General features: G+C 51.5%; 2 protein-coding genes across 5 annotated transcripts in view; one reads left to right on the plus strand and one right to left on the minus strand.

The window, feature by feature from the left end:
* The first annotated feature begins 737 nt into the window (after nt 1–737).
* LOC138238145 (uncharacterized) lies at nt 738–5,671 on the plus strand. 2 transcript variants are annotated; one of them, XM_069188190.1, is made up of 3 exons: nt 738–1,315; nt 2,463–2,692; nt 5,559–5,671. In XM_069188190.1, the coding sequence occupies exons 1-3, from the start codon at nt 1,194–1,196 to the stop codon at nt 5,669–5,671; spliced, it is 465 nt and encodes a 154-aa protein (XP_069044291.1). In that variant the 5' UTR covers nt 738–1,193. The 2 variants fall into 2 exon arrangements, with proteins under 2 accessions (XP_069044291.1, XP_069044290.1); XM_069188189.1 differs by having other exon boundaries at nt 741–1,315; nt 5,556–5,671.
* A 2,441-nt stretch (nt 5,672–8,112) lies between these two features.
* The window catches only part of ipo4 (importin 4), a 43,527-nt gene continuing 39,086 nt past the window's right edge, over nt 8,113–12,553 (minus strand). For all 3 annotated transcript variants that reach the window (XM_069188033.1, XM_069188035.1, XM_069188034.1), the window contains exons 28-30: nt 12,298–12,402; nt 10,529–10,598; nt 8,113–8,744 (exon numbers count right to left, since the gene is read on the minus strand). In XM_069188033.1, coding sequence (XP_069044134.1) covers nt 8,614–8,744; nt 10,529–10,598; nt 12,298–12,402 — 306 coding nt within the window. In that variant the 3' untranslated portion in view covers nt 8,113–8,613. The remainder of the gene's footprint in view (nt 8,745–10,528; nt 10,599–12,297; nt 12,403–12,553) is intronic.

Here is a 12,553-nt window from a genome sequence, read left to right on the forward strand (position 1 = left end):
ACACTGCACTGAGAGAGGGGGGTTCATACAGACACACTGACTGGACACTCCAGTACATTAACACTGCACTGAGAGAGAGGGGTTCATACAGACACACTGACTGACTGGACACTCCAGTACATTAACACTGCACTGAGAGAGAGGGGTTCATACAGACACACTGACTGGACACTCCAGTACATTAACACTGCACTGAGAGAGAGGGGTTCATACAGACACACTGACTGACTGGACACTCCAGTACATTAACACTGCACTGAGAGAGAGGGGTTCATACAGACAGACTGACTGACTGGACACTGCAGTAAATTAACACTGCTCCAAGCCAAGTGTCCAAGGGGGTGTGAGGGGAGTGTAAGGGTTATTTGAACAGATTTTTAAAATGTTTAAAATGTGGCGCATCTGTGTGAGAATTCAATAAATCAGTCAGTATGCACTCTGACTCATCACACAGAGAGAGAGTGCATGTGAGATCAAACCGTTATTATCTGCTATAGCTGAAATATTTTAATTACAAAGAAATATCAACATGGTTAAATAAACACACTGTAGCAAAGTCATGGGCAGTCTTTATTATGCCATAGTATTCTGCCAGATTTGACACTAACAGAACATCTCCTGTCCTGTTGTGTGTTTATTACTGAGGGATTCTCTGTGATCTCCTCTCCTCTCTCACTGTGTCTCCTGTCCTGTTGTGTTTATTACCGAGGGATTCTGTGTCATCTCCTCTCTCACTGTGTCTCCTGTCCTAGTGGGGGTTTCTCAAGGACAAGAGTCAGTGAGAGAGGAGAGGTGAGACCGGGAGCAGAGCTGGTGACACAGACTGTGATTCTGCTGTCAAGGTGGACTGACATGTCAGTCTTGACAGTTTAATGAGCTCCACAGCCAAGCGCCAAATTACACACTTTCACATGCGTGACATATATCTGCCCCCAAGAACAAGAGGCAGAGAGCTGACGGCACCACCTCAGAGAGAGACTCTGCCCCACACACAGAGACAGAGAGAGACTCAGCCCCACACACAGACAGAGAGACCCAGTCCCACTCCACACTGACGAGTGAGCGGTCCACACACAGAGACAGAGGAGAATTTATTTTCCAGTTTTCTCACATTCCGACCAGTTTAACTCGGACACGCGGGTGAGGAAGAGAGGTATTTGCGCACACCTGTCTCCCAGCTGTGGGGCGCAGGGATGGTGCGCTCCGATCTGGAGAGGGATCTGCCCCTCTGCGTCTCCCTGCCCATCGAACTGCTGAGCGTGGAGGAGGCCTTTCCCTTCCTGGACCTGACGCTGAGGGACCTGGGGATCTCACAGTGAGTCCGCTGGGAGAGAGAGAGACACTGAGGGATCTGGGGATCACAGTGAGTCTGGCTGGGACAGAGCGAGACACTAAGGGATCTGGGGATCTCACAGTGAGTCTGACTGGGAAAGAGAGACACTGAGGGACCTAGGGATCTCACAGTTAGTCTGGCTGGGGGAGAGAGAGAGAGACACTGAGGGACCTGGGGATCTCACAGTGAGTCTGACTGGGAAAGAAACACTGGGGGATCTCACAGTGAGTCTGACTGGGAAAGAGAGACACTGAGGGATCTGGGGATCTCACAGTGAGTCTGACTGGGAAAGAGAGACACTGAGGGATCTGGGGATCTCACAGTGAGTCTGACTGGGAAAGAGAGACACTGAGGGACCTAGGGATCTCACAGTTAGTCTGGCTGGGGGAGAGAAAGAGACACTGAGGGATCTGGGGATCTCACAGTGAGTCTGACTGGGAAAGAAACACTGGGGGATCTCACAGTGAGTCTGACTGGGAAAGAGAGACACTGAGAGGACCTAGGGATCTCACAGTGAGTCTGACTGGGAAAGAGAGACACTGAGGGATCTGGGGATCTCACAGTGAGTCTGGCTGGGGGAGAGAGAGAGAGAGAGACACTGAGGGACCTGGGGATCTCACAGTGAGTCTGGCTGGGGGAGAGAGAGAGAGACACTGAGGGACCTGGGGCGGGGAGAGAGAGACACACTGAAGGACCTGGGGCTGGGAAAGAGAGAGACACTGGAGGATCTGGAGCTGGGAGGGAGAGAGAGACACTGGGGGACCTGGGGATCTCACAGTGAGCGGCTGGGAGAGAGAGAGAGAGAGAGAGAGACACACTGGGGGATTTGGGGCTGGGAGAGAGAGACACTGGGGGATATGGGGCTGGGAGAGAGAGTCGGTGAGCAGGCGTGCGCCTCGGGACCCACGTGCACCACACGAGTCGGTGAGCAGGCGCCTCGGGACCCATGTGCACCACACGAGTCGGTGAGCAGGCGCCTAGGGACCCACGTGCAACACACGAGTCGGTGAGCGGGCGTGAGCCTCGTGACCCGTGTGCACCGCACGAGGAGAGCACCACAGCCCCAACTTACGTTACTACCAGTCAGCAGTGTTATAGATCGTAATCTAGTGAGGGTGTGTCTGCGCAGGTCTGCAGTAAAGGAGAAGGTGTTCTGGGTGGACAGCACGAAGACTCGGGTCCGGAAGGGCCCCAGCCAGCTGCGGGAGAAGGAGGTCCTGGTCGTGGAGGCCCGGGTCCGAGTGCAGAGGACCGGCGACCCGCAGGAGCAGGAGATCCTGTACAGCACCGAGACGCACACGGACCGCAGTTACTGCAGGAGCTGTGTGTCGGTGCTGCCCTGGAGACACACCCAGAGAGGTGAGTGGGGCCAGGCTGTTTAGATCTCAGACAGCATTAATGATGGATTAATCTGATCTCATTCCGTTCCCCAGGCTGTGAAATAACACACCCGGGTGAGACGGACACTTCACTGCAGGAAAATGAAAAAAAAAAATTTCAAGCCAGCATCTTCCAACTGAATGTATCAACATATTTACAACTCACTCTCCAGCTGCATTCTAAACGTACTGTAGTGTCCAGTCAGTCAGTGTGTCTGTATGAACCCCTCTCTCTCAGTGCAGTGTTAATGTACTGGAGTGTCCAGTCAGTCAGTGTGTCTGTATGAACCCCTCTCTCTCAGTGCAGTGTTAATGTACTGGAGTGTCCAGTCAGTCAGTGTGTCTGTATGAACCCCTCTCTCTCAGTGCAGTGTTAATGTACTGGAGTGTCCAGTCAGTCAGTGTGTCTGTATGAACCCCTCTCTCTCAGTGCAGTGTTAATGTACTGGAGTGTCCAGTCAGTCAGTGTGTCTGTATGAACCCCTCTCTCTCAGTGCAGTGTTAATGTACTGGAGTGTCCAGTCAGTCAGTGTGTCTGTATGAACCCCTCTCTCTCAGTGCAGTGTTAATGTACTGGAGTGTCCAGTCAGTCAGTGTGTCTGTATGAACCCCTCTCTCTCAGTGCAGTGTTAATGTACTGGAGTGTCCAGTCAGTCAGTGTGTCTGTATGAACCCCTCTCTCTCAGTGCAGTGTTAATGTGCTGGAGTGTCCAGTCAGTCAGTGTGTCTGTATGAACCCCTCTCTCTCAGTGCAGTGTTAATGTACTGGAGTGTCCAGTCAGTCAGTGTGTCTGTACTAACCCCTCTCTCTCTCAGTGCAGTGTTAATGTACTGGAGTGTCCAGTCAGTCAGTGTGTCTGTATGAACCCCTCTCTCTCAGTGCAGTGTTAATGTACTGGAGTGTCCAGTCAGTGTGTCTGTATGAACCCCTCTCTCTCTCAGTGCAGTGTTAATGTACTGGAGTGTCCAGTCAGTCAGTGTGTCTGTATGAACCCCTCTCTCTCAGTGCAGTGTTAATGTACTGGAGTGTCCAGTCAGTCAGTGTGTCTGTATGAACCCCTCTCTCTCAGTGCAGTGTTAATGTACTGGAGTGTCCAGTCAGTGTGTCTGTATGAACCCCTCTCTCTCAGTGCAGTGTTAATGTACTGGAGTGTCCAGTCAGTCAGTGTGTCTGTATGAACCCCTCTCTCTCAGTGCAGTGTTAATGTACTGGAGTGTCCAGTCAGTGTGTCTGTATGAACCCCTCTCTCTCAGTGCAGTGTTAATGTACTGGAGTGTCCAGTTAGTCAGTGTGTCTGTATGAACCCCTCTCTCTCAGTGCAGTGTTAATGTACTGGAGTGTCCAGTCAGTCAGTGTGTCTGTATGAACCCCTCTCTCTCAGTGCAGTGTTACTGTGCTGGAGTGTCCAGTCAGTCAGTGTGTCTGTATGAACCCCTCTCTCTCAGTGCAGTGTTAATGTACTGGAGTGTCCAGTTAGTCAGTGTGTCTGTATGAACCCCTCTCTCTCAGTGCAGTGTTAATGTACTGGAGTGTCCAGTCAGTCAGTGTGTCTGTATGAACCCCTCTCTCTCAGTGCAGTGTTAATGTACTGGAGTGTCCAGTCAGTGTGTCTGTATGAACCCCTCTCTCTCAGTGCAGTGTTAATGTACTGGAGTGTCCAGTCAGTCAGTGTGTCTGTATGAACCCCTCTCTCTCAGTGCAGTGTTAATGTACTGGAGTGTCCAGTCAGTCAGTGTGTCTGTATGAACCCCTCTCTCTCAGTGCAGTGTTAATGTACTGGAGTGTCCAGTCAGTCAGTGTGTCTGTATGAACCCCTCTCTCTCAGTGCAGTGTTAATGTACTGGAGTGTCCAGTCAGTCAGTGTGTCTGTATGAACCCCTCTCTCTCAGTGCAGTGTTAATGTACTGGAGTGTCCAGTCAGTGTGTCTGTATGAACCCCTCTCTCTCAGTGCAGTGTTAATGTACTGGAGTGTCCAGTCAGTCAGTGTGTCTGTATGAACCCCTCTCTCTCAGTGCAGTGTTAATGTACTGGAGTGTCCAGTTAGTCAGTGTGTCTGTATGAACCCCTCTCTCTCAGTGCAGTGTTAATGTACTGGAGTGTCCAGTCAGTCAGTGTGTCTGTATGAACCCCTCTCTCTCAGTGCAGTGTTACTGTGCTGGAGTGTCCAGTCAGTCAGTGTGTCTGTATGAACCCCTCTCTCTCAGTGCAGTGTTAATGTACTGGAGTGTCCAGTTAGTCAGTGTGTCTGTATGAACCCCTCTCTCTCAGTGCAGTGTTAATGTACTGGAGTGTCCAGTCAGTCAGTGTGTCTGTATGAACCCCTCTCTCTCAGTGCAGTGTTAATGTACTGGAGTGTCCAGTCAGTGTGTCTGTATGAACCCCTCTCTCTCAGTGCAGTGTTAATGTACTGGAGTGTCCAGTCAGTCAGTGTGTCTGTATGAACCCCTCTCTCTCAGTGCAGTGTTAATGTACTGGAGTGTCCAGTCAGTCAGTGTGTCTGTATGAACCCCTCTCTCTCAGTGCAGTGTTAATGTACTGGAGTGTCCAGTCAGTCAGTGTGTCTGTATGAACCCCTCTCTCTCAGTGCAGTGTTAATGTACTGGAGTGTCCAGTCAGTCAGTGTGTCTGTATGAACCCCTCTCTCTCAGTGCAGTGTTAATGTACTGGAGTGTCCAGTCAGTCAGTGTGTCTGTATGAACCCCTCTCTCTCAGTGCAGTGTTAATGTACTGGAGTGTCCAGTCAGTCAGTGTGTCTGTATGAACCCCTCTCTCTCAGTGCAGTGTTAATGTACTGGAGTGTCCAGTCAGTCAGTGTATTATTAACCCCTCTTTCTCTCCTAGAAGGGCTGCCAGAGAACAGTGACAAGACAGTGGAGATGGTTGTTGCTGTGGATACAGAATCACATCCAAACTGGCAGAAAACCAAAGAAACCAAAGGAAATTTGATCCTGAATTAGCAAAGATGACTTCTGAAGCAAAAAAGATTTAGTAATGAGCTTTCCTGCAAGTGAACCCTTCAGCTAAAGACCTTTATCTATGGGCTCTATGGGCATCTAGTTCTCAGTGATGTTGACCAATCTGAAATGTAATTCTTTACTATGCTGTAACTATAGGCCTTAGTGTAACGGGACTGTTCTCCTGTACTGGACTGTAGCTCCTATTGTAACTGGACTGTTCTCCTGTACTGGGACTGTAGCTCCTATTGTAATGGGACTGTTGTACTGTACTGGGACTGTAGCTCCTATTGTAATGGGACTGTTGTACTGTACTGGGACTGTAGCTCCTGTTGTAATGGGACTGTTGTACTGTACTGGGACTGTAGCTCCTGTTGTAATGGGACTGTTCTACAGCACTACTGCACTGGGATTATTGCAAGAAATAGTTTCCCATTGTAAGAAGTTCTTAACTCTGTTCAGTGATGTACATTAACACCTGACTTACATGATTTGAAATAAACAATAAAAATTTTTCCTGCTTTGCCACTAATGACTGCAGTCTCTCTCATCAGTATCAGAGGTCAGCATTCAAACAGATGATAGTCACGTGTCCCCGTCAGTCCGCGATGAGTCTCAGTGTAGCACTACAGAACCAGTGGGGGCAGGGTGGCACAGTGGTGAGCTTTGCTACTCGCCTTGCTGGGGTTCTGGGTTCAATTCCTGGGGTGCTATCTGTGTGGAGTTTGCATGTTCTCCCCATGCGCATGTGGGTTTTCTCCCGCAGTCCAAATACATACTGGTAGGTTAACTGGCTTCAGGGAAAATGGGCCGTGGTGTGAGAGTGTGATTGTGTGAGCGCGTCTGCCCTGCGACAGACTGGTGTCCTGTCCAGGGTGTGTGAGAGTGTGATTTTGTGTGCGTGTCTGCCCTGTGATGGACTGGTGTCCTGTCCAGGGTGTGTGAGGGTGTGATTGTGTGTGCCTCTGCCCTGTGATGGACTGGTGTCCTGTCCAGGGTGTGTGAGGGTGTGATTGTGTGTGCCTCTGCCCTGTGATGGACTGGTGTCCTGTCCAGGGTGTGTGAGGGTGTGATTGTGTGTGCCTCTGCCCTGTGATGGACTGGTGTCCTGTCCAGGGTGTGGTGAGAGTGTGACTGTGTGCACATCTGCCCTGCGACGGACTGGTGTCCTGTCCAGGGTGTGTGAGAGTGTGATTGTGTGTGCGTGTCTGCCCTGCGATGGACTGGTGTCCTGTCCAGGGTGTGTGAGGGTGTGATTGTGTGTGCCTCTGCCCTGTGATGGACTGGTGTCCTGTCCAGGGTGTGTGAGGGTGTGATTGTGTGTGCGTGTCTGCCCTGCGATGGACTGGTGTCCTGTCCAGGGTGTGTGAGGGTGTGATTGTGTGTGCCTCTGCCCTGTGATGGACTGGTGTCCTGTCCAGGGTGTGTGAGAGCGTGATTGTGTGTGCCTCTGCCCTGTGATGGACTGGTGTCCTGTCCAGGGTGTGTGAGAGTGTGACTGTGTGCACATCTGCCCTGCGACGGACTGGTGTCCTGTCCAGGGTGTGTGAGAGTGTGATTGTGTGAGCGCGTCTGCCCTGCGACAGACTGGTGTCCTGTCCAGGGTGTGTGAGGGTGTGATTGTGTGTGCCTCTGCCCTGTGATGGACTGGTGTCCTGTCCAGGGTGTGTGAGGGTGTGATTGTGTGTGCGTGTCTGCCCTGCGATGGACTGGTGTCCTGTCCAGGGTGTGTGAGGGTGTGATTGTGTGTGCCTCTGCCCTGTGATGGACTGGTGTCCTGTCCAGGGTGTGTGAGGGTGTGATTGTGTGTGCATGTCTGCCCTGCGATGGACTGGTGTCCTGTCCAGGGTGTGTGAGAGTGTGACTGTGTGCACATCTGCCCTGCGACGGACTGGTGTCCTGTCCAGGGTGTGTGAGAGTGTGATTGTGTGAGCGCGTCTGCCCTGCGACAGACTGGTGTCCTGTCCAGGGTGTGTGAGGGTGTGATTGTGTGTGCCTCTGCCCTGTGATGGACTGGTGTCCTGTCCAGGGTGTGTGAGGGTGTGATTGTGTGTGCGTGTCTGCCCTGCGATGGACTGGTGTCCTGTCCAGGGTGTGTGAGAGTGTGACTGTGTGCACATCTGCCCTGCGACGGACTGGTGTCCTGTCCAGGGTGTGTGAGAGTGTGATTGTGTGAGCGCGTCTGCCCTGCGACAGACTGGTGTCCTGTCCAGGGTGTGTGAGGGTGTGATTGTGTGTGCCTCTGCCCTGTGATGGACTGGTGTCCTGTCCAGGGTGTGTGAGGGTGTGATTGTGTGTGCGTGTCTGCCCTGCGATGGACTGGTGTCCTGTCCAGGGTGTACCAATGCTTAGACAATGGAGCGGGTGCAAGCCTGCAGGGGCAGGACAGGGGATGGGAGTACAGGAAAGAGAAAACAGGTGAAAGACATGCAGAGAGCAGTGGATTAAGTGCCTAGGAAAATTTTATTTTGTACTACTTGAGTTCTGCAGCAATTTTCACACAGAGAAAATTCTCATTGGAAATGTGTTTATCAGTCAGTAAATGAAAACAACTTCAAAACAACAATAATAATAATACTCTAACAGAGGGAAAGTAAATGTGAAAGATACCTTGACTCCTGTCGTCTTTCTGCTCTCCACATTACAAACCTCTCTAAACTGGTTAATGGTTTGAAAAACACCCAGCAACTCCAAAAGCACTCCCCTTCATAGAAGAAAGTGAAATATTAAACAGCAACAACAAAGGATAAAATTAAAGTAAAAATTAGAACTAAACAGTCTTTGCATTAAGTCTGAACTTTGGCTCTCTGTGTTTCAATTGATAGTACGAAGATTGATGGTATAAATTAAATAGCTACTGAGCGCCCAACCTCATTGGCTAAACTTGAAGATACTGATTTGGCAGACAGCCAATGAAGAGAGAGCTTCCACCGATGTGGGCGGGGCTAGGAGGCAGTAACAGCAGAGGTCACCGTGGCCCTCCCCTGAGCAGGAAGTGACATCACAGCGGTCTGGAACTCCTGTGGATAACGCTGGGCGACGTCTCTGAGCAACAGAAGCAAAGTGTTCTGGATATCTGAAACAGAGAACAACAGCCAATATAGACACCCTGACAGAACACTGCATTACAAAAGCAAAGGGCATCAGATTGTCACAGCCTTTTCACATCTCTGCTCATTCTCTTTCAGACATAAAGCAGACAATAAATAATGATGAAATGAAGACAAAGTAATACCCACTACAACATTCTTGGATAAACCAAAAAAATCCATGCAGATTTAACTATTGTTGTACTTAAGAAATATTACTACAGTACAGTAATGCAAGTATTGTTTCCTGTGATCCACACAATAACAAAGAAAATATCCCTCAAATGTCCACTAATGTTTAAAAGTGCTCCGCACTCCTGACGAGCACACCGTGACGTCCTGTCACCGGTGAACAGTCGAGCCACCACGCTCCTGACGAGCACACAGTGACGTCCTGTCACCGGTGAACAGTCAAGCCACCGCGCTCCTGACGAGCACACAGTGACGTCCTGTCACCGGTGAACAGTCAAGCCACCGCGCTCCTGACGAGCACACAGTGACGTCCTGTCACCGGTGAACAGTCAAGCCAACACACTCCTGACGAGCACACAGTGACGTCCTGTCACCGGTGAACAGTCAAGCCACCGCGCTCCTGACGAGCACACAGTGACGTCCTGTCACCAGTGAACAGTCAAGCCAACACGCTCCTGACGAGCACACAGTGACGTCCTGTCACGGGTGAACAGTCAAGCCAACACACTCCTGACGAGCACACAGTGACGTCCTGTCACGGGTGAACAGTCAAGCCAGCACACTCCTGACGAGCACACAGTGACGTCCTGTCACCGGTGAACAGTCAAGCCACCGCGCTCCTGACGAGCACACAGTGACGTCCTGTCACCAGTGAACAGTCAAGCCACCACGCTCCTGACGAGCACACAGTGACGTCCTGTCACCAGTGAACAGTCAAGCCACCGCGCTCCTGACGAGCACACGGTGACGTCCTGTCATGGGTGAACAGTCAAGCCACCGCGCTCCTGACGAGCACACAGTGACGTCCTGTCATGGGTGAACAGTCAAGCCACCGCGCTCCTGACGAGCACACAGTGACGTCCTGTCACCAGTGAACAGTCAAGCCAACACACTCCTGACGAGCACACAGTGACGTCCTGTCACCAGTGAACAGTCAAGCCAACACACTCCTGACGAGCACACAGTGACGTCCTGTCACGGGTGAACAGTCAAGCCAACACACTCCTGACGAGCACACAGTGACGTCCTGTCACCGGTGAACAGTCAAGCCACCGCGCTCCTGACGAGCACACAGTGACGTCCTGTCACCAGTGAACAGTCAAGCCACCGCGCTCCTGACGAGCACACAGTGACGTCCTGTCACCGGTGAACAGTCAAGCCACCACACTCCTGACGAGCACACAGTGAAGTCCTGTCACCAGTGAACAGTCAAGCCAACACACTCCTGACGAGCACACAGTGACGTCCTGTCACCGGTGAACAGTCAAGCCAACACACTCCTGACGAGCACACAGTGACGTCCTGTCACCCGTGAACAGTCAAGCCAACACACTCCTGACGAGCACACAGTGACGTCCTGTCACCCGTGAACAGTCAAGCCAACACACTCCTGACGAGCACACAGTGACGTCCTGTCACTGGTGAACAGTCGAGCCACCGCGCTCCTGACGAGCACACCGTGACACAGTGGGTTAAACAGCTCAAGAACCTGAAACGGTGAATTGCAGTACGACAGTACAGCACAGATGACAGACACAGACACACACAGAGTGACAGACAACAACAGATGACGCCTCACCAGGCTTGAGTTCTTTGGTTCCCAGGACCTGACTGACTGCAGACACCACTGGCTTCAGGTGTCCCACAACCTGCACAACACAGCACAGGAGAACACTTACTCAGGCTGTACACTGCTACATCACTCTGGGAGGTGTTTTTATGGTTAGTGTAATTATTTCAGTATTTCTGGCTATTAAAGAAACATCCAAAAAGGGCGTCAATTTTCAGGCATTTATGATTTTCAAAACATAACTAAACCGGTAATGACGTCAATAGACCGTTCAGTAGCACGTTCATAGAGAACTGCACTTCATACAGGCGATTTCAGCTTCTATGTCCATTATGGCTTCGACTCAATTTTTGTTTCACAAAATCACTAACTTCACTCCCTCCCCATTTGATGCCTGGTGTTTGTGCACTGGAAGTATTCTCTCCCAGCGTCAGTAGCACTGAAGTCATTTGGCCTGTTTTCACCACAGGCTGTGCTGGCTGTGATTCTGCCCCCTGTGTTGCTGCTCCCTGGCTTGTATTGGCACTGTAACGTCAGCACGGAGAGAGGAGGCCTGTACTAGCAACCCGCCCGTACGGCACTGTGCTCAGAAAATACCTTTGATAAACTCCAGCAATCCTGCCATTTAGAGACCCAGAACTTTAATCCAACTCAAAATCCGAGAAGGAATGAGACCGAACTCCTTATTTTGGAATGAATTATTTTCTCCTGTCCCACTGTGATGACACCTTTTCTGTTGTCTTGGGCTCTTTCTCTTCCAGTGTGGACCCCGCTAAACAGTGACAGTCCAGACTGGACACTGCTGTCCCAAGAAGTTTCTTTTATCCCCCAGATGGACGCCACTGTGCAAAGCACTGTGCTTTTAGACTTTTTTTAAGATCACTTTATTGGCCATATACAATTTCTTGCACTAGGAATGTGTCTTTTTCCAGACCCCAGCTTGTTCTCCATGAGAGACACAGACAGGGAGAGAAGCTGGGGGTCAGAGCGCAGGGTCAGCCATTTATACAGCACCCCTGGAGCAGCTGGGGTGAAGGGCCTCGCTCAGGGGCCCAGTGGCGTAGGATTCCTCTGCCGGCTGTGGGATTTGAACCGGCAACCTTCCAGCCACAGGCGCAGATCCTGAGCCACAGAGCCACCACACCACACTTCTGCTTTTGCTTTTTCCCTGTTTCCTCCCTCTGACCTGACACTGGGACCTCAAACGGTTACACTGCTACCCTGTGCTGAAGTGCTCTCTTCCTATGCCCACTTGTCCTTCAGAGCTGGAGAGGGTTTCTGGGGTCTTCACTGCCCTCTCCAGCGCTACCGCCGCACCACTGGTGACTGATCTCTGCTGGGGTGACAGGGGCGGACACACTTGTCTGGGATGAACACAGCGGCCTCCGCTCACAGTGTCACTGCGTTACCATACGTGGTGTGGTGGCTCTGTGGCTCAGGATCTGCACCTGTGGCTGGAAGGCTGCCGGTTCGAATCCCACTCCATTGGGCCCCTGAGCGAGGCCCTTCAGCCCCGCTGCTCCAGGGGTGCTGTATAAATGGCTGACCCTGCGCTCTGACCCCCAGCTTCTCTCCCTGTCTGTGTGTCTCATGGAGAGCAAGCTGGGGTCTGAGAAAAGAATTGTATACATTTTGGAGAAATTGTATATGTATTTGTATGTGGCCAATAAAGTGAGCTCATACATGCGTCCATCACAGGCTGGGGCCCCGAAACCCACGGAGCGGTCGAGGCCGGCCCCCGAGCTCGGGTTGACGTGCCCCGTTCCCTGCCGTCTCACCAGCGGCTGTGTGTGGGTGTAGAGGAAGGCCAGGCAGCTGAACACGGTGCTGTTCTCCTCCAGGTCCTCCTTCAGGGGGAGACATGACAGCACGGCAGGGAGCACCTGAGACAGCAGACAGGGGACAGAGAAGAGGGACAGGTTCTTGATCATCGGAAATGTACATCTGACAAAAGAGCTGCAAAATATTACCTCCACAAAAAGAGACACTTCACAGCGACAAGCAACAGTTTCATCATTCTTGACACTCCTGACA

The sequence above is a fragment of the Lepisosteus oculatus genome, chromosome 4 (assembly GCF_040954835.1).
Source record: "Lepisosteus oculatus isolate fLepOcu1 chromosome 4, fLepOcu1.hap2, whole genome shotgun sequence".
Lineage (NCBI taxonomy): Eukaryota > Metazoa > Chordata > Actinopteri > Semionotiformes > Lepisosteidae > Lepisosteus > Lepisosteus oculatus.

Excerpts from the sequence above, each read along its gene's own strand:
- LOC138238145 (XM_069188189.1), top strand. The coding sequence starts at position 1,194 with ATGGTGCGCTCCGATCTGGAGAGGGATCTGCCCCTCTGCGTCTCCCTG. Across the intron at positions 1,316-2,462 it reads AGGGACCTGGGGATCTCACA|GTCTGCAGTAAAGGAGAAGG; the intron begins GTGAGTCCGCTG and ends GTGTCTGCGCAG. Across the intron at positions 2,693-5,555 it reads CTGGAGACACACCCAGAGAG|AAGGGCTGCCAGAGAACAGT; the intron begins GTGAGTGGGGCC and ends TTTCTCTCCTAG.